The following is a 22,419-nucleotide window of genomic DNA, read 5'->3' on the forward strand; positions in this document are numbered from 1 at the left end:
GTGCTATGTTCAGGGGAAAAAAAGACTACTGTAAAAAAAACAAAAAACAAAGAACAACTAATCTAACCACAAGCAAAAGCACAAATAAATGCAATAGAGCAAAGATAGCCTACTAATAAAATAAACTATGCTTTTCAGGTAGGTCTAACATTAGTTTTCAGGTACAAAAATTGAATAAAATAATCAAAATGTAAAATAACATTGAATATTTGATTGTATAAATTAAAGATTAATCCTTATTAAAGTTACAAAAGCTATTAAATTCAGAGCTGATTCTGTAGGCCTACACCGATACTGTGATGAATGTTCACTTAATGTTCACTTCATACTGTTATGAATGTTTACTATGTCTGCTGAATACTCATCAAGACGGACATGTTGACATACTTTTTGTATGAATTTGTCCATTCAAGTTCAAGACTTGAAAGAGAACTCAATATTTGCTCGCTGTCTGAGATGAGTAGCCTACGCATACACACAGACGCGCGCACACACACACACACACACACACACACACGCACACACACACACACACACACACATCTAGACGCGAGTTCTCTTTCGTGTCTTCCTCTTGAATGTTTACATTGGCAAAACATAAATGATGAGTTTAGTTCAAACACCGATGGTAACGTCTGCAGTTCAGGTCTCGTCTGCGCTCGTGGGCTATCAACTCCCGGATTATGACGGCGTAAATGACAGGTCGTGTTTGAGTATTTGGCACTCGCATTGAATATTGTTTACAAAGAAGAGTAATCGTTTTGTTCACGTTTTTTTATTATCGCTGTTGTAATGTATTATTTGGGAAGCCAGCAAGTGAATTTAACTGGCACACTAGCCGCAGGTCGGAAGAACGAGTCAATAGTTCGCTTGCTCGTTGCTCAGACGCACATAGCAGGTTGTGATATTTGTCTCCGTCTCCTTCCCACAGACGTTTAATCGCGCGCTCGATTATCTCTAGGACCCTCCCCCTCCACACATTAGCCACTTACAGTGGCCATTCCATATTCTTCTCTCACTCATTGGTCTGCCACACATTCCGGATTCATTGATAAGCCCCTACCACGTTTAACGTGTAAAAAAAAAAAGGAACAAATTTACTGGTTGCACATGTGCGACTGGATGTAAAATTCAGTCGCACACACTCAAATTTTGGTTGCAAAATGCGACCATTTGGTCGCAGTCTGGAGCCCTGCATTTAAAGCCCCTTAAATGAACGAAATGACTCAAAAAAAGATTTGTTCATTTTAATGAACGAGATCGAACAAGCGAGTCAGTAAAATGATCCGAACTTCCCATCACCCATCAAGTGACAGTCTGTTCCTAGTGTCAGTCTTGTTTAGGCCAATAACTGAAAAGGTTCGCTCAGCATCCGCATTTGAGTGTGGCAGGCTCAACACAATCTGGGCAACCTTTGATAATTTGGGGAATTTTAAAATGCCACTTGCCCGATTTGCCAAAACGTAATTTGTACCATGAGCCTATTTTTATTGAGCAATTAGCTAGCCCACATAACGCACGTCAGACAACGTTTGCAACTATAGTTGAAGTCTGTACTCTCGGCACACAGACTGATTAGGCAAGGCTACGTCTGTAGTGACAAAGGCACACCATTTTATAATCTGCTTACCTTGATTGTCATCCAAACTTTCAAACACGCACCAGTGGCTCCGACTCCGAACCTATGTTCTGAACTCTCTCTGAACCTCTCACACACAACTGACGTAGGCCTATCAAGTGCAAGCTTTTCAGCGAATCTAAGATCAGAGAATACTGCAGTGAGAACGTTGTAGGCAGATGTTACAGCTGTGGGCTCCTCTCCTGTCATTAACAGGCTGTGGTCTAGTCTAGTCATTAACAGAAAATTAACGGATTGAGATGGGAGAAAAATGGATTTTGGCATGACATTTCTTGCGTGTGCGTGAGATTGATGCTGGAAGCGTCATTGTCACGCCAGATTGCGTGAGAGTTGGCAACCCTGCATTTGTTTTTCTTATTTGTATATTCAGAAATGTATTTAAAACATTAATCTTATAACATTATTTATTGCAGTTGTAATTTTGCAGTGCAAATTATTTAATGTGATTAGTAACAGGTATATTAGGCTGCTGTCACTTTAAGACCTAATACACAGATCCAGTATATTGACACATGCCTTTTTTTGTTTGCCCTTACCATTTACTTAATACATAGCTAACTTATGCTATTCTAATTTTTTCCACAAAACAGTTGCCCTACATTCTAGCATTTGTGTATGTGTGTGTTTCAGGGCTATCAAAAGACATGCAGTATATGCTACAACTTATGCTAACCCCAGAGCCCTGCAAAAGAGCCACAGCACAGCAGCTGCTCTCTCTGCCGACAGTGTGCAAACGCAAGTGGAGACGTCAGATTTCTCTCTGCATCATTGAGAGCTTTCTGTCCTTATTCCACTGGTGTCAGGTAAGCATTACATAATTTCTGTGTGTATATATCCAGTTTATAGAAAAAGTGAAGTTAAAAAGCACCCTGCTCATTCATGTGCTTAAGGATTTATCAGGGATATTAGCTCTATATTTACCCTCTAGGGTCAACGGACTTGCCGGTTCTTCCTGTTTTTCTTGTACCAAACAAATGATGATATTAACCCTCTGGGGTCAACGGACTTGCCGGTTCTTCCTGTTTTTGTACCAAATTAATAATGAGTGATGAAAATTATTGTTCAGCACATTCTTGGGCTGTAATCTCCCAGTCTCCTAGATAGTCGATTATTGGTCGATACGTTCTGGCTCGACCAAAATTCTGATTGGTTGATTTTTTGCCGCGTTCATTTCATCAGTTTTGCCGCTTTCATTTTATCAGGTGGAAAGCACTAATTGCAAAAAGTGTTTTTTTAATTAAAAAGTCGAATGCAAATGTTGGACCTTGCGCTGTGCCCACTGTTTGTATTAGTTTTGAGCCTATGCTTTATTTTTCAGTTATGCACTTTATTTCGTTTTGGACATTAATTAGGGCCCGAGCACCGATGGTGCGAGGACACTATTGGAATTGCTCTGTTTATTAGGGCCCAAGCCCTGAAAGGGCGCAGAGCCCTATTGTTCTTCTAAGGCAGGGGTGCCCAATCCTGCTCCTGGCGATCGACTGTCCTGCACAGTTCATCTCCAACCCTAATCAAACACACCTGCCTTTAATTTTTTCAAGTGATCCTGACGTGCTCTGAAGACCTTAATTGGTTGCTTCAGGTGTGTTTGATTAGGGTTGGGGATGAACTGTGCAGGACAGTCGTTCGCCAGGAGCAGGATTGGGCACCCCTGTTCTAAGGATTATTAGGGCCCAAGCCCTGAAAGGGCGCAGAGCCCTATTGTTCTTCTAAGGATTATTTATTATTATTAGGGCCCAAGCCCTGAAAGGGCGAACGCCCTATTGTTCTTCTAAGGATTATTTATTATTATTAGGGCCCAAGCCCTGAAAGGGCGCAAAGCCCTATTGTTCTAAGGATTATTTATTATTATTAGGGCCCAAGCCCTGAAAGGGCGAACGCCCTATTGTTCTTCTAAGGATTATTTATTATTATTAGGGCCCAAGCCCTGAAAGGGCGAAGGCCCTATTGTTTTCCTTAGGATTATTATTATTATTAGGGCCCAAGCCCTGAAAGGGCGCAGAGCCCTATTGTTCTTCTACGGATTATTTGTTATTAGGGCCCAAGCCTTGAAAAGGAGAACGCCCTATTGTTTTCCTTAGGATTATTATTAGGGCCCAAGCCCTGAAAGGGCACAGAGCCCTATTGTTCTTCTAAGAATTATTAGGGCCCAAGCCCTGATAGGGCGAAGGCCCTTTTGTTTTCTTTAGGATTATTATTAGGGCCCAAGCCCTGAAAGGGCGAAAACTTGGTCCATAAATCAAACACGCTTGCATGAATTAATATGAAACTCGGTACACATATTTATCTCATCGGTTCATATATCCTTCGCACTTCTACTTTTTACGCCAGCCCATCAGGAAGTCGGCTATTAAGGGTTGTTTGAAAAACCTATGCTCTGGAATTTGAAATACTCCTCCTAGAGAATTCAATTAATCGCCACCAATCTCAGTCAGCGTGAAGTCAAGACATTGAGGATGAAAAATTGCAAAGATTTTTGATATCTTGAACGGTTTGGCCGTGGCGGTGAAACAAATGTATGGCGAGAAAAGAGAGACAGGAAGTGTTATAACTTCTGCATACATTAACTGATCTTGATGAAACTTGACCAGTGTGTTCGTTGTAAGAGGCCGATCACATGGATGTGACTTGTGAGTCAAAGTTATAGCGCCACCAACTAGAAGCAGGAAGTGTCACTTTCAAAATGCTTGGAAATCACCCTCTTATTTTTACCCGATTTGCTTCAAACTTTGTGTATAATGTAAACACACGGCAGATGTAGACCTGTGAAAGGATTATTAATATCTTAAATACTGTTGCCATGGCAACGCATCAAACTTTAATATTCTTTTTTGATGTTTTTGAGACTCTTAGCATGCTTGAAATTGCATGAAACTCAACAGACACATTACATTTATTGTCTAATAGACATGTGCAACGTTTCAGAAACGGGCGTGGTGAAGGGCTCAGTAGCGCCACCTTTAGTCAAAAATGGGGTATTAGTTTTACCTACAGTAACACAAATCGGTATTCATATTGTTCTCCTCCAGCCGGATAACTTTCTAATTTACAGTCATTAGCTCCGACTAACAGGAAGTCAGATATTTTGGTTTGAATATCTCAGAATTTTGCCAGTCTCTCTCAGTGTCTGTGTGTGTGTGTGTGTGTGTGTGTGAGGAGGAGGGGGGCTTTATTTGAACCCTTTCTCTGCTGTGTGTGACTTCTCGGGCACTTTTGGGGCCCTTAACGTGCTCGACAACTCTTGAAACTTTGCACACAGGTCAGAACCCAGGGCCATCAGGGCCGGGCTGAAGCTGGTACCCGGGCGTGGCAGGGGGGCTCGACAGCGCCCCCTGGAATGGGATTCGAATACTTGTCCATATATCAAACACGCTTGCATGTAATACAAAACTCTGTACACATATTGATCTAATCAAGCCGAACAACTTTCGATCTCTAAGTTTTATGCCAGCCCAACAGGAAGTCAGCTATTATGGGTTATTTGGAGAATGCTTGCGCTGGAATTTGAAATACTCCTCCTAGGCAATTCATTCAATTGCCACCAAACTCGGTCAGCATGAAGTCAAGACTTTGAGGATGCTACATTGCGGACAGATTTTTGATATCTTGAACGGTTTGGCCGTGGCGAGGAAACAAATTTCTGGTGAGAAAAGAGAAACACGATGTGTTATAACGTCTTCATACATTAACTGATCTTGATGAAACTTCAGCAGTGTGTTTGTTGTAAGAGGCCGATCACATGGATGTGACTATTGTGAGTCAAAGTTATAGCGCCACCAACTGGCAGCAGGAAGTGTCACTTTCAAGATACTTTTGACAAAAGTGTGGGGGGGGGGGGGGTTAGTTTTACCTACAGTCACAAAAATCTGTATGTATATTTTTCTCCTCGAGCCAGACAACTTTCTAATTTACAGTCATTAGCTCCGACTAACAGAATAGGCCAGAATAGGGCTATTTAATAAAAATAAAGTCATACATAGGGCTATACTGCCCTCTAGTGATGTATGACCGTCAATGCCAGCATGAAAGGTCTAAATGAGATCAAAATAGTTCAGACATAAACATATATTTATTAGGGATGTAACTGTGAGGATATTTTCCCACCTATTAGTTTACGTGTGACACCGGAGGGGGCTTTTAAATCGCTTAGTTAAAAGCGAAAGTAAAAAAGGAATTCGTTGAAAATGCTCGCTCTGCTCCGCACAATTATCAGTGCCTATGAAACTAACAATGAACTAAAAAACGTTCGCTCTGTTATGCTCGCTCCTCGCCGTGAACGCGCACAGTCATGAATTAAATTTTTTAGAATAACTATAAGACACTATAGGGCTGTTACCCTGTGACTGATCAAATTAAATATTTTACACTGAAAAAAAACAATCCATTAAATAATGTTATGAGATTGTTTTAAATATAAGTTAATTAACAATCGTTGGAAATAATGATACTTTTAAACATATCACTAAAGCGTCGTTAGGTGTCGTCAGGTGACCGTCTTCATGAGCGAGTCATTGATTAATTCGTTCAAACGACTCCTTCGAACGACTGAGTCATTCATGAATGAGACAGATGTTTATGGATTGATCATTGAATCTTTGAGTCAACCGATTCGTTCAGAATGCTGAATCATTCAGTAATGAAAAAACACGTTGCTGTGAGATGCGCAATGGTTCTGCTGTGATCTTTGTTTGGAACTATTTTCATCGCTGAAACAGAACAAAAAATTGCATCTAAAATGTAAGTGGCTTAATTGTAACTGTTTATTGAACTGTTGTAGGAAATCAATGTCACAGTTTCAAAAGTAAAATACGGATGTCCAGTAGGAATGAACTAAAACACATTCACTCTGTTTTGCTCGTTCCTCGCCGTGAACGCGTTATTGCCAGTGCAGCCGTGAGCATTTTATTTTCATTTTAAAAATAGCGCCATTTTGGGGGTGGATTGCTTGAATTGTGAGTTCAATAGCCTATTGTTCTTAAATGAAATCTAACTCCTGCTGCTGATCTTTGCTGCTTAAAAATAAACCGATTACTGCTCTGTTTGAGGACAAGAAATGAAAACCAATGCAATATGATGAATGTCCAAAAGATGGCACCGACAGACTTGTTTTTAAATGAGGTTGGATAAATATGTTTGATTATAACAAGACGGGCCGAAGTCAACGCCGGTTTCATGCGTTTTGTGTTCAAAGGCAAGCGCCAGTCAATTTAAAGTATGCTTAATGGTCCCATGAAAAACAGTGAAAACCGGACAATGTCATGAATTTATTAAAATAAAACGGACGCCCCGGACAGTACGTAAAGTGTGTCCGGGCAAAAGAGGACGTTTGGAAACCCTAGTTTAAATATTATTTCATAATGGAGACTGTCCATTATGAAAATCATTTATACATGCAATCATTACGTCTCTCAGTGAAAAATAATCAGATTCCCAGAGCTCATAACTCTACTTTACATTTCTTTGATGCGCCAATAACAAGCTGTCTCCTCTATAATGATTACACACACACACACACACACACACACACACACACACACACACACACACACACACACACACACACACACACACACACACACACTGTGCATTCCAGCATTGCAATCTTGAAATCGCAGCATGTTCATTATAGCCTTAATAAGATATAATAATAAAATAGTCAACCTAACATATAAAAATTACACTGCTCTGTTTAAATGGTCAGTTGCACAGTTCGTACCATTCACAGTAAGCACCGCTCCACTGTGATTTTTCCTAGCACATTTTTGCGCATGTGAAGAGGATAATTTTTCAATATTGGAACGTGAGTGAAGTACAAAGCCTATAATAAAGAATAGTTTAGCATCCAAAAATTGTAATAATATATATTATTATTATTATATATATATAATAATACTATATATGTTAAAAATAGGGGAAAAACAGAATATACATGTATATATATATATTTTAAGTGTGTGTATATTTATATAAATATATATATATTTTTTAAAGTAACAAGACAGTGATATTACTTGTCTGATATATATATATCATCAGCGTTTATCACAGGTTCGCGTTTAAAGCCTGTTTAGAGAGAACGGTGTCGTCTTAGCGGCCTCTATTTTAACCCTCTGGGGTCTGAGGGGTTTTCTGGGTCCTGACATGCTCTAACATTTGTGCTTATTTCTGTTACTTGTGACATTTTCATGGCTAATGTCTTATTACACTGTATTCAGCACAAACTCTGCTACAATAATATGTCAGCAGCATGTATGTACATTTTTTTAGTTTTGAGATAATAACATTTTTGCGTGGTTTGTGAAAATGACAAAAAAAAGTCACTGTAATAAGGTCATGAAACCCAAACTGATTATTTCTTCACAAGACTTTTGAAAATTGTATCACGTAGCCTAGAATATTTGCTCCAAAACTGTGAAAATTACCCTGAATACTCATTCAGATAAGACAATATATTAATTTAAAATTGGTAAGACATGTCTTGTGTAAGAAAGCTGTATGCGAAGAGGCGTGAACAACCCCATGAATATTGAGTGTTTCACACCTGAGAGAGACAAAGACCCTCCCATAATGGCCCTATTAGGTGCTCTCAGGCACTATCATTACATTACCTTGCACAACGAATGAGGAGATTTAAAAAATAATGGCTTTTTGATTGTCAAGTCATCTTCATTTATATAGCGCTTTTAACCAGGTCTCCGACACAAGTGATCAGTCCTGAAGATTATGAGCTGAGGCAATGGCTACATATCTAGGATTTTGCCATAATCCCTACTCACAACAATCAAAGATATATTCAATAGCCCTCTCGGGTGCCCTTCAGGAACTTAATTCAACCGTTTTACTTTAGTAGGTTTTGGCCACCATTAAAGACGCCAGTAGATTAACTTTACTTCTCTTTAATGGCTTTGGAATGGCCAAGCCCGTGATGGTTCACGTGCACTTACTTACAGTAACATTAAATTAGAACAGAAGTAATCGGAAGCGTCCAAGCTAGATTTAATCAGCCAGCACCGTGCTGGTCCTAGACGAACATACTCATCCTCTCACCCGAGCAGTCTGCGAGCTTCCTAATATCAGCTATTAGCCGTCGCTAATGTCTCTGAAGCAGCCTTGTGGTAACATACGAATCCTTTAATCTTACTTGGGAAAAATAAGTCTCAGAGTCGTTCAGAATAAAATCAAACGTTTATGATTTATTGACCAGGTAATGAAATAATAGTTCAAAGTCCAATTCGAAATGATAAAATCATCAGTTTAAGCATATCATAACAATAGTTCAGAAATCACAGAATTTGTAGTGATTATTACAACAAAATTACACACATCGCTTGTGTGGGCAGTCAACCTACAGACTCCCAGAACCTTCTGCTCCTTTTTCTTATAAACCCAGAAATCCACCAAATGGTAGTGTCTGTCATTATAATTAGATTTCAGACCCCTATTGAGGGGTTCGCCAATGTGAGATCAGAATTTGCAACCAAATGGCTTCTTGGTACTTGTGGCAGTGAATACTTATTTACATACAGGAGGTAGTTTGAATGGAAGATCAGGGGGATGCACACCTTCAGAGGGTACATCACATTTTTCATATCTTAGAACTTCTTTTAGCTTTTCATTATGATTGGGAGAGTGAGACCATTTTACCAGGCGCACTGAGACACTTTTTAAATGAGACCAAACACATATAGTTACTTTTTTCATACACGCATAACATTGCATAGGTTTTCAGTGTATTTCAGGTGAGGAGGAGGGGGTTGAAGGGAGAGATGGTGTGTGTGGGTGTGTGTGTGGTGTGAGCTGCATATGTGAGATTCAGTTCAAGTGTTAATTCCCAAGAGAGCATTTTGTTTCACCTAGGGGGCGCTCAGACTAACTGGCACCAGCCTTACAAGAGATAAACGTATAATTTAAGGTAACAGATTGTTTTGGCTTTATAGCGGTTCATGAATAATGTTATTTTCAAATTGCTTTTTAAAATTTAAAAAATACACACACACACACACACACACACACACACACACACACACACACACACACACACACACACACACACACACACACACACACACACACACACACACACACACACACACACACACATATATATATATATATATAAAATGAACACCAGGTTTGTTGTGCCTTGTAGGCATATATGTGGAGGGCTGAATAAAATAATAATAACAATAGTATAGCAGGCATCGTTAAAAAGGAATACTTCAGTAACACTACACTAGAGAAAAATATATTGATTATCATGTTACTTCAAATGTTTACAATCGCATATGACGTTATGAAATGAGATTGGAGTAAAAACATGGTGCGTTTTGCTTTTCAAACGCACGTCGCGCGACTGACTCAAACTCATAGCACGTGCAGGGAACATTTACTGAAGCATCGAGCAACAGTTCAATGGAAATATGAAGTTTATGCAACAATAACACTAATATAATTCAGAATTATTTCTTACCTTAAAATCATTCTTGTCTTCAAATCGCGTTCTTCTTCTTCTGATGTAAATCCAATAATCTCACAGCGTGTCTTCCAAACTCGACGACAGCAGAGAACTGATAAAGTTTGGCAGCGCTTTGTTTTTGAGGTAATGAGCGCGTTCGTGCGACGCATTTGCATGTCTATATGTTTTGCGCGTGTGGGTGTGGTCACATTAAAACAAATGAGCAAGGGTTAGAGAAACTGGATATCTTGTTGGTTTTATACAAATTACTTCACCCTTAATTACTGTTTGGGGTCAGGCTGACCCCAATGGACTTTTCCTTCATTTTTTAAAAGTGTTACCTTCATCTCAGGGGCATGAAACTCTGTGACTTTTCCTAAATAATATATCTAAACATGCACAAAAAAACTGGGCTTGATATGGTTGTTCTAAAAGTGTGTACATTTTTTTTTTTTACCTTTTAAGGTGTTTGGGGTCAAAAAGACCCCACATTGAAAATGAATGGGAAAATGAAAAAAATGTTGACTTTTTATATTGTTTGTCAATATATAGCCTATATATAGCCTATTTTGTTGAAAATGTCTACAAATAAACCAAGGTCTGGTCCTAGAGCATAAATAAAAAGTAGAACGAACTTTCTATCTTATACACACACACAGACACACACACATAAACACACAAATGTATGTGACTGCAACAGAGAGCATTTTTACAGAAATTGGCCAATAAAATAAACAAACCTGGCATAAATCTAAAAAACATTTGAATCAAGGTCTGGTCCTAGAGCATAAACCCAAAGTGGAATGAACTTTCTATCTCATACACACACACTGCATAATAATAATAACACACACTGATAATTCTGCAAAAGCAGATAATTCAAAATATTTATCAGAAAACAACAACAAATTTACAAACAAACAAAACTACAGATTTATGTATTTCAAAATGTTTAAATAAATATTCACAACATATATATCATACATTTGTGAGGAGAAGTTGAAGCATCAAGAAAAATAAAGTGAAAATGAATGAGTCTCTATGGCCCTCTCTGGATACATGTGGTCATTGCACTTTAGTTCCGTAAATAGGTAAAAAACGTAAAAATTTCCACAAAAACACAGCATAAATGTATAGTTGAGAAGTAAAAAAAAAATATATATATATAGTTTTACATATAAAAAAAATTATATTTCCTTATGTAATCGTTCTTTAAAAGTTTGGGGTCTGACCCAATAATATTTGTTTTCGTTTTGAATCCGATCATTTAAAACTATGCACTTGAATGTTTATAAAGATATAGAGCTCATAAATGTGTGACAAGTATTCGCTGAGTTTTGTTTTCGAGACGTGCTCAAGAAAAAAAAGTTCACGAGACGGAGATGCAGAAAGCACACCCTGTTTAATTTCTTTATTTTACAAAAGCACAACGTTTTGTTTTGATTGTAAGTGGACACATACAAATTGAGTCGTTCGAACGACTGAGTCATTCATGAATGAGACAGATCTTTATGATTGATCATTGAATCTTTGAGTCAAGCGATTCGTTCAAAATGCTGAATCATTCACTAATGAGAAAACACGTTGCAGTGAGATGCGCGATGGTTCGAGATAGGTCCAACTGCAGAACCGCAGAACCATACGTCATAGCAGTGTGAGGACGACAATAGGAAAAAACATAATTCATATCTTTTATAATATTTGATATATATAAAATATATATTTTCCATTAAATCGTAAAAAAAAAATCTTTAAAATAACGTTGTTTGAAAATAACGCCTTGCTCCGCCCACTTCCGGCATCAGACTGTCAGGCTGGCGCTGTCGTCCTCACACTGCTATGACGTATGGTTCTGCGGTTCTGCAGTTGGTTAGTATTGGATGGTTCTGCTGTGATCTTTGTTTAACTATTTTCGCTGCTGAAACAGAACAAAAACAGGTCAAAATTGCATCTAAAATGTAAGTGACTACATTTTATGCATTTATCGAACTGTTGTATGAAATCAATGTCACATTTTCAATTGTGATGGTATTCAGGAAAAGAGCACTCGTCGTGTGAGGTTGCTTAAAGGTAGGGTAGGTCAGAATTGTCTAAAAAAAAACTTTTATTCAAATTTGTTTAAACTGTGTTTATATACCAATGCATAATTAAAATGCAAGTACTCTGAAATAGAGAGTATAAAAAACCGAGTGGCTCTAGTGTATTTAATCTTCAATAAACACAGCTCATTAATTCCATTCACTCCCACCTAAAAACGGGTGCGCGACTGCAGACAGACCTCTACATGCTTTAAGTAGAAAAACCTGCAAAATCGGCAGTGTATCTATACAGATATGTGTATATATATACACACATATATAAAAACATACTCTGTCATTTTGTTCATACAGGACATCATTCAAACTGCAAAAAACACACACACACACACACACACACACACACACACACACACACACACACACACACACGTCAAGTCATATTCATTTGTATAGCGCTTTTAACAATGTAGATTGTTTCAAAGCTGCTTTACAGAGATAAACGTATACTTTAAGGTAACAGATTGTTTTGGCTTTATAGCGGTTCTTGAAGAATGTTATTTTCAGCTAAAGTTAGTTTTGATTGATTCACTTCCGTCGAAAGGATAATTTGTTATTAAATTAGGGGCCGCTAAGACGACACCGTTCTCTCTACACAGACTTTAAACGCGAACCTGTGAGAAACGCACGTGCGCATCAAGAATTAATTCTATAGTCAGGAGTGCACATAACATTTTTGGTCTTGTTCTCAGGGGAGAACCTGGGGTTGTTGCTTGGTCCTCACATTTTTAAATGCATTTTTTCCTTAACCCATCTCACGGGAGGAACAAATTAGAGGGATGCATGGATAATGTGACATGATTCACATGAACTTTAATTTCAACTGAAAATTAAGAGAAGAAGTGCAACAGAATGTCTGAAAACCTTGTAACGTTCAAAATAACATAACTGTTTCAAGCTCTGCAAATTAAATGTGCAAATATCTGCTTTTCTAACTCTGAAAACCAAAGAAATTACAACTTTAAAGCGCTTACTAGAGTTACTATCTTAAAGCACTAAAGGTTCTGTTATCTTACGGAATGTCATCATCATCATCATCTTCATCATTATCATCTTCACTCTCGTTCTGACTGTCTTCCTCTATTTCACAAACAGCAGTGGATGTGGATGCACCAGGCCTACTCCTTTCTCCCTGGTTCAGCCTGCGACTAGCTGTCTGCATCCACAAGTCAACAGCTGCTTTCGGGTCAAAGGTCTCCGTGGTGAATTTAGAGAACAGAATGTGCATTAGAGATGAGAGGCGGGAGTCCGATAGGCGGGATCTGTACTTGTTTTTTATGATATTCATATGTGAAAATCCCCTTTCACATGCTGCACTGCTCAAGGGCAGTGTAAGAGACAAGAGAAGGACCTTCTGAATGTTGGAGTAACTGTCAGGATTGCTTGTCTTCACTACATTGACCAGGTCATGCACAGAAGAGGCTGCCAAACGTTTTCCAGCTTGCTTTAAACGCATCCACTCTCTTAAAGTGGAATCTCTGTCAATAAACAAGTTGGCCTCATATTTCTCAAGGATGTTACTGAGAGTTGTGTTGCCAAAACTGTGGAGATCTTTCATTTCAAGAGGCCAAGTTGTAGGATCAAAAATCAAAAACTGATCACATGATTTTAGGGATTCATATCTGCATTCAAACTCATGAATAAGAGCTCTCAATACATTGATTTTGTCCCTGTCAGCATCAGCATGTGACCCTGTCTCTTTCCTGTACTTGCCTTCACTCTCCATCAGTAGAGTAAACTGACCAACAGCAACCATGAGCTCATCTTTGCATTCACCAATTGTTAGTTTCTCTTGCTGAAACCTGAGGGAGGTGACCTGTAAAATGTTTCCAATATCTAGAATGTTGGCCAGGAAACAACAAAAACGCTCTGTACAGATATGTTTCAGGCTCATGTCATCACTTGTTGCCACTTGAATCTGGATGGCTGGTAACATTCTCCATATTTTCAAAAGAGTCTCCTGTCTCCACGCAGACCATCTGATATTGTGAAACTTTCCTAATTTGGAAAAAGCTATGCCTTTCTCCTCACATATGACCTTTAGCTGTGCAATCCGTTTTGCACCCCCTTTCTTTAAGTAAAATCTTAGCAACTGGACTACGGATTGATTAAATGACTCACAGTATGGGACTGCGCGATCAGCCGACTTGGCGCAGTTCTCCAGGGTGTGGGCGGTGCACAGAATATGCACAAGGGAATCCCTGATGTCCACCATCTGACGTAATTTTGGAACAACCCCATTGCACATTCCAACGTCGACGGCGGCTCCGTCCGTGCATACCGAGACCAGCTTTGTCTTCCACTCCGTTAAACTGCGCGCGTGGAACAGTTGCACAAGTCCATCCACTATATCTTGTGCCTTTCGATTGGCGCCAAGATTAATTAATCCAAGGAAATCTGAGCTGAAATGTCCGTTGCTGGAAACAGAAACAATGTACACGATTTCCTGTTCCGATTTTGTTATATCCTCGGATCCATCGAAGAGCACACCCCAAAATTCAGCTGCTTGCAGTTTTTCTCTCAAATCTGAAGTTATTGTCTGTGCGATGCACTGGATGATGCGGCTCGCCCCTTCTCGAGAATGATACGCGGTCCCGACATTAACTCCAAGCCTCTTCAGAAGCGGAATATCTTCCTCATATGAACGCATGGGACGTCCGTGTTTCGCTTTGTGAAAGGCTAAAAGAAAAACATTACACAGTGCCCGATGTTGTTCTTCATTCAGTTTTCCTTTCCATTTGTCGAGTGGACCGGGCCTCTGGTCCTGGCTGTTTCTGTTTTCATTATCAATTGCTTGAACTATCTTCTGGTGCTCTTTGCTATTGGCATGTTTATCAAACGCTGGGTGATTGAAATTTTTGGTACCTGTATAAAAAGCGCCGGTTTTGTCCGCCAGTGTGGGATTTCCACGGCATATTCTGCACCACATCTCTGTGCGTTCAACATTTGTCTGAAGCCAACTGACCTCCTGCAGCCACTTTTCAGAGAACACGCGCTTCTTTTGTGGTTCAGACTCAGTCTGGCATTTCTTTGGAGGTGGAGGGACACCAAAAAAATGGCTTAATGGAGCTTGCTTCTTGGACATTCTGACGTTCTGATCCAACACCACAGATTGCGCACTTATCTATCCCCATATCTTAGGTACGCAAATGAGGGTTGCGGCAATTAATCTGGTACGCATTGTTTAATTGGGTAGTGCATGCGCACCTGCGCACCACTTATGTGCACCCCTGTCTATAGTTATGTGCGTTTGAATATATGTGCGCATGTTTGTAATTCTCTACAAACCAAGCCTATACAAACTACTTGTCCTGTATGAAAGTAAAATAATGCCAAATGTTTTTGAAATAAAAAGCCTGTTGAATTGCACTACTTGAAAAAAATATGCATTGCATTAACCATGCTTGTATTTTAATGAATTGTATTTTTAGGGCTTGCAATTTTATGGGCTGAAATTCAACATGGTTGTATATTTAAGCTGTGAATATTTCAAATCAAAACATTTAAAACACATTTTCATTAATAGAAATTCAATAATCCATATTCACCTTTCATATTTCACTTTCAAAATATTCAAACGGTTTAAAAATGCAACCTATAATATTCAACGGACAATTTTCGGTCCATTTTATTTCACTTTACAAATTCGCTTTCACAAATTCAGTGGTTCAAATTCGACAGTAAATTCAACATTGACATCCAGGAACTGCAGGAAAAGCAGTAGATTACTGAGCATAATCTCCATCTGCTGTTAATCAACCTCTCCAGCAGGGGGTGCAAGCGCGTGTTGTTGACGAAGACCAGAGCAACAGTTAGAGCAAGCCATTCATTCATTCATAAAAACTGATTTATAGAAATGTAAGTGTATTTGTGATTATTATGAGGGCTGTTTTTATGTTTAATTCAGTGCCTTCACTGTGTAGCCTACATTCATCTTTCTCTACCGTGAACGAGATTATAATGTTATTCCCCCGATGCTGATGTACAGAACAAATGTTACATTTGAGGTAGACATATAGCCTATTTCTCTTGGTTTTTTAGTTGCCTTAACTTTATATCACGGCGATGTTCTGCAGTAGGCTACTGGGGTTTCCCTCAATAATTCAGGATTGCTGGGCATATAAAACGCTTATCTTAATGGACTACTACAGTGATATAAAAGACCAAACTCACACCTTATTGAGAAGGCTGTACTATATGGCTACAGGCAAGCAGATGGACTCAGAATATGAACTTAACACGCAAAGTTTCACGCTGAGCGTTTCCCAGTGATATAGGCTACTGGTTATAAAGTTGGCTTGACGTTGGACGTTCGCGCATTTAGGGACCGTCTCTAAAATTACATACGACATTGGTATACACGTTTCTAACTTCAATAGCATTAGAAGAGAATGACTTACAGTCATAAAACCAACTTTAAAGTGGTTATGTAGGTGTCAGGCATGATGCACACCTTTTAATTAAAAAATATATATTTATTCAAATAAATAGAAGTTTGCTATTGAAGTTAGAAATGTGTAGGGCAGGCCTATCCTAATATCGTATGAAACTTTAGAGACGGTCCCTAAATGCGCGAACGTCCAACGTCAAGCCAACTTTATAACCAGTATATCACTGGGAAACGCTCAGCGTGAAACTTTGCGTGTTAAGTTCATATTCTGAGTCAATCTGCTTGCCTGTAGCCATATAGTACAGCCTTCTCAACAAGGTGTGAGTTTGGTCTTTTATATCACTGTATTAGTCCATTAAGATAAGCGTTTTATATGTCCAGCAATCCTGGATTATTGAGGGAAACCCCAGTAGCCTACTGCAGCACATCGCCGCGATATAAAGTTAAGGCAACTAAACAACCAAGAGAAATAGGCTATATGTCTACCTCAAATGTAGCATTTGTTCTGTACATCAGCATCGGGGGAATAACATTATAATCTCGTTCACGGTAGAGAAAGATGAATGTAGGCTACACAGTGAAGGCACTGAATTAAACATAAAAACAGCCCTCATAATAATCACAAATACACTTACATTTATATAAATCAGTTTTTATGAATGAATGACTTTCCCAGGGAACTCGCCAGGGTACTGGAGAGGAGAATACGGCCGATAGTAGAACCTCGGATTCAGGAGGAACAGTGCGGTTTTCGTCCGGGCCGTGGAACACTGGACCAGCTCTATACCCTCTACAGGGTGCTGGAGGGTTCATGGGAGTTTGCCCAACCAATCCACATGTGCTTTGTGGATTTGGAGAAGGCATTTGACTGTGTCCCTCGGGGCGGCCTGTGGAGGGTGCTCCGGGAGTATGGGGTCCGGGGTCCTTTGCTAAGGGCTGTCCGGTCCCTGTACGACCGAAGCAGGAGCTTGGTTCGCATTGCCGGCAGTAAGTCAGACTTCTTCCCGGTGCATGTTGGACTCCGGCAGCGCTGCCCTTTGTCGCCGGTTCTGTTCATAATTTTTATGGACAGAATTTCTAGGCGCAGCCAGGGGCCGGAGAGTGTCGGGTTTGGGAACAACACGATTTCGTCTCTGCTCTTTGCGGATGATGTTGTCGTGTTGGCCCCTTCAGACCAGGAACTTCAGCATGCACTGGGACGGTTTGCAGCCGAGTGTGAAGCGGCTGGGATGAGAATCAGCACCTCCAAATCCGAGGCCATGGTTCTCAATCGGAAAAAGGTGGCTTGCCTTCTTCAGGTTGGTGGAGAGTTCCTGCCTCAAGTGGAGGAGTTTAAGTATCTTGGGGTTTTGTTCACGAGTGAGGGAAGGATGGAACGGGAGATTGACAGACGGATCGGTGCAGCTTCTGCAGTAATGCGGTCGATGTACCGGTCTGTCGTGGTGAAGAAAGAGCTGAGCCGCAAGGCGAAGCTCTCGATTTACCGGTCAATCTACGTTCCTACTCTCACCTATGGTCATGAGCTTTAGGTCATGACCGAAAGGACAAGATCCCGGATACAGGCGGCCGAAATGAGCTTTCTCCGCAGAGTGGCTGGGCGATCCCTTAGAGATAGGGTGAGGAGCTTGGTCACTCGGGAGGAGCTCAGAGTAGAGCCGCTGCTCCTCCACATCGAGAGGGGTCAGCTGAGGTGGCTCGGGCATCTGTTCCGGATGCCTCCTGAGCGCCTTCCTGGGAAGGTGTTCCGGGCACGTCCCACCGGGAGGAGACCCCGGGGAAGACCTAGGACACGCTGGAGAGACTATGTCTCCCGGCTAGGCCTGTCGCGATAGTCGATAAATCGATTAATCGCACGATAAAAAAAATGACCTCGATAATTTTTCTAGCCGCGATAATTTAATTTGCATATTTGTTTGTTATCCGCGACTGAATGACAACTCTCGTTTCCTTAGCGTAGGAGAAGTGAACCCTCTTGCAGTTGCATTGTCTTTTGTGTGGGGAGGCGGCGCTTGTCAGTCACATGGACTTTGTGTGGGAAGGCGGGAGTGCTTGAGGCGACTGCCGAGAAGAGTGAAAAGACGAGACAGTTTCAAAGCCAAACGCGACAGCTTCAGTGTGGGAGCACTTCGGATTTAAACCGAATGACCGTGGTGAACCACTTAACCTGAGCGAGCCGGTATGTCGCATTTGTTGTAAAACAGTATCGACTAAAACCCAGTGTTGTGCATGAACGCATTCAATGAACGACGTTCATATTTTCGCCGAACGCTGAACTGAACGAATCACTTTTCATACAATGAACGTGAACGAGAGATTTTTCGAGAGAACTCATCTGATTTTTTGTACATAGCATAGCCTGTTAGGATTTTAGTATCATAATGATTAGGCTAATAAATGCACGCACAATTATCCGTGAACTTGATTTGAACAAATGCCTTTCAACTTGTGTGTTTAAAATTCAGAATTAAATTAATGTGCAGAAATTTGTACAAATAGAGAGTAGCCTAGGCTATGTAGGCCTACTATACTGTTGTAGCCATAAAAAAAAGCGCGTTTCATATTTGTTAAAATATTATAATGTTATTTTTTTTTTCCATTTATGTTGATTTATGAAAAGTGAACAGCACTACCGAGTAAGATAGGATGCGCAATATGAGACATGGAGCGGGTCAGACATGATTTTGACCGTTGAAGTTGAAGTTGTTATAGAAAGCCTTTCTTTAAAGTGAATTTCGTTTTGTATAAATTGTATCTTAATTTTAATCAATTTTTCATCAACCAATTGCCTGTATTTAATGAATAGGCCGACGAAACAAATATAACGGAGGCGCCCGCGCTAGAAGCACATAGAGCACATCCTAACTTAACGAAACTCAGTGTATGCCTCACACAGACATGACAAATACATCAAATACACAAAGCTTGAAATGTCTTTAAACGAAATAATTCAAAACGAAAAAAGAAAAAGCCTACTCTCTGATTATTTAATCCATTATTAGGCTTAGCCTATTTATGTGCATTTCTCTCTATAAGCGCGTTCACACGGAGATGGCGATCGTCAACTTCATCTTTGCAGCCGAGTCGACACTTTTAGAGAAAACACTTGTTTATTAATAAAAATCAATACACGCGTCACCGGATTTACAGATGCACGCACACATATTATTTCGAAATAACGAGATATTGTGTTGAAATAACATTATTATTATTAATAATAGCCTACATCTTTGTTAAAAGAATATAACAAATGAACGTAAACTAGTTCATTTTTAGATATGTGAACTTAGTTCATAAAAAAAAAAAAGAACTATGAACATGAACTAGTTCATTATCATCTGTGTGAACTGAACTTTGAGCTAGTTCTTTTTAAGTATGAACTGGCACAACACTGCCGGTAACACAGTAAACATGCACATGCACCTGCACATAGATGAAAATGGTCTCAGATCGACAATATTATCGTTTATCGCGATAATTTCTTGGACAATTTATCGTCCAGCAAAATTTGTTATCGTGACAGGCCTACTCCCGGCTGGCCTGGGAACGCCTCGGTGTCCCCCCGGAAGAGCTGGAGGAAGTGTCTGGGGAGAGGGAAGTCTGGGCATCTCTGCTTAGACTGCTGCCCCCGCGACCCGGCACCGGATAAGCGGAAGAAGATGGATGGATGGATGGATGAATGAATGAATGGCTTGCTCTAACTGTTGCTCTGGTCTTCGTCAACAACACGCGCTTGCACCCCCTGCTGGAGAGGTTGATTAACAGCAGATGGAGATTATGCTCCGTAATCTACTGCTTTTCCTGCAGTTCCTGGATGTCAATGTTGAATTTACTGTCGAATTTGAACCACTGAATTTGTGAAAGCGAATTTGTAAAGTGAAATAAAATGGACCGAAAATTGCCCGTTGAATATTATAGGTTGCATTTTTAAACCGTTTGAATATTTTGGAAGTGAAATATGAAAGGTGAATATGGATTATTGAATTTCTATTAATGAAAATGTGTTTTAAATGTTTTGATTTGAAATATTCACAGCTTAAATATACAACCATGTTGAATTTCAGCCCATAAAAATGCAAGCCCTAAAAATACAATTCATTAAAATACAAGCATGGTTAATGCAATGCATATTTTTTTCAAGTAGTGCAATTCAACAGGCTTTTTATTTCAAAAACATTTGGCATTATTTTACTTCCATAGTCCTGCCTATAAATTTGATACAGAATTTTATTTTATCACTATGGGGTAGATATGCGAATTTTCAACAATGCTTTATCTGTAGAGTGGTAAAGGCATCCTCCATAGGGAGAGGCTAGTTGGCACTTCAGCACTGCATTGTCATCGGGTCCAGGCAAAGGTCCTTCATCAGATCTGGATACGGCCTGGATCCGGCAGGCTGCGGGAAAACCTCAGGATAAACAAAGACACTAAAATTAGCGTAGATGCCATTCTTCTTATGATGTAACGAGTACATCAGGATTTAAGGGAAGTGTTCCCAGTTCCGGCTGACCTAATCTATGCAGCCTAACATTGAGTTATAGAAGTCTATAATGCATCATGTGAATGCTATGTCAAAGAGATGTGTCTTTAATCTAGCTTTGAACTGACAGAGTGTGTCTGCTTCCCGGACAATGGTAGGAAGACCGTTCCAAAGTTTTGGTGCTAAATAGGAAAAGGATCTACCGCCAGCAGTCGATTTTGATATTCTAGGTATTATTAACTGGCCGGAATTTTGAGATCGCAATAGACGTGAAGGACTATAATACGTTAAGAGCTCGCTCAAGTACTGCGGAGCTAAACCATTTAGTGCTTTGTAAGTAATCAGCAATATTTTAAAATGTATACGTTGTTTAATAGGCAGCCAATGCAGTGTTGACAAAACGGGGCTAATATGGTCATACTTCCTGGTTCTGGTAAGAACTCGAGCTGCTGCGTTTTGAACTAGCTGTAGTTTGTTTGTTAAGCGTGCAGGGCAGCCACCCAGTACAGCATTACAATAATCTAGCCTTGAGGTCATGAACACATGAACTAATTGTTCCGCATTTGTCAATGAGAGCATATGGTGTAATTTAGACATATTTTTAAGATGAAAAAATGCGGTTTTACAGATACTAGACACGTGACTTTCAAATGAAAGATTGGTATCAAAGAGCACACCCAGGTTCCTAACCGACGACGAAGACTTAACAGAGCAGCCATCAAGTGTTAGACAGTATTCTAGGTTATTACGTGTGGAAGTTTTTTGTCCAATAATTAGAATCTCTGTTTTTTCAGAATTTAGTAGTAGGAAATTACTAGTCATCCAATTTTTTATATCAGCTATGCATTCCGTTAATTTTGTGAATTCGTTAGGTTTTGAAAAAATATACAGCTGAGTATCGTCGGCATAACAGTGAAGCTAATTCCATGTTTCCTAATGATATCTCCTAATGGTAGCATGTACAGAGTGAACAGCAGCGGTCCTAGTACTGAGCCTTGTGGTACGCCATACTGAACTTGTGATCGATAAGACATCTCTTCATTTACTGCTACAAACTGCTAACGTTCAGATAAGTATGATTTAAACCATGCTAGTGCAATTCCACTAATGCCAACATAATGTTCGAGTCTATTTAAAAGGATGTTGTGGTCAATGGTGTCAAATGCAGCACTAAGATCAATTAACACTAATAAAGAGATACAACCACGATTGGATGATAAGAGCAAATCATTTGTGACTCTAACGAGAGCTGTCTCGGTACTATGGTACGGTCTAAATCCGGACTGAAAATCCTCGCAGATATAATTTCTTTCTAGAAAGGAACACAGTTGTGAGGATACTGCTTTTTCTAATATCTTTGAC

General features: G+C 39.8%; 2 protein-coding genes across 6 annotated transcripts in view; both read left to right on the top strand.

The window, feature by feature from the left end:
- LOC306989040 (uncharacterized protein) overlaps positions 1-22,419 on the top strand; it is a gene marked incomplete at its 3' end in the record, with an annotated part of 978,518 nt that overhangs the window by 173,925 nt on the left and 782,174 nt on the right. The gene's annotated exons all lie outside the window — the stretch shown is intronic.
- pkmyt1 (protein kinase, membrane associated tyrosine/threonine 1) overlaps positions 1-22,419 on the top strand; it is a 170,057-nt gene that overhangs the window by 60,559 nt on the left and 87,079 nt on the right. For all 5 annotated transcript variants that reach the window (XM_079595209.1, XM_079595210.1, XM_079595211.1 and 2 more), the window contains exon 6: positions 2,270-2,442. In XM_079595209.1, coding sequence (XP_079451335.1) covers positions 2,270-2,442 — 173 coding nt within the window. The remainder of the gene's footprint in view (positions 1-2,269; positions 2,443-22,419) is intronic.

The sequence above is a fragment of the Phoxinus phoxinus genome, assembly GCF_949152265.1.
Source record: "Phoxinus phoxinus genome assembly, chromosome: 21".
Taxonomy (NCBI): domain Eukaryota; kingdom Metazoa; phylum Chordata; class Actinopteri; order Cypriniformes; family Leuciscidae; genus Phoxinus; species Phoxinus phoxinus.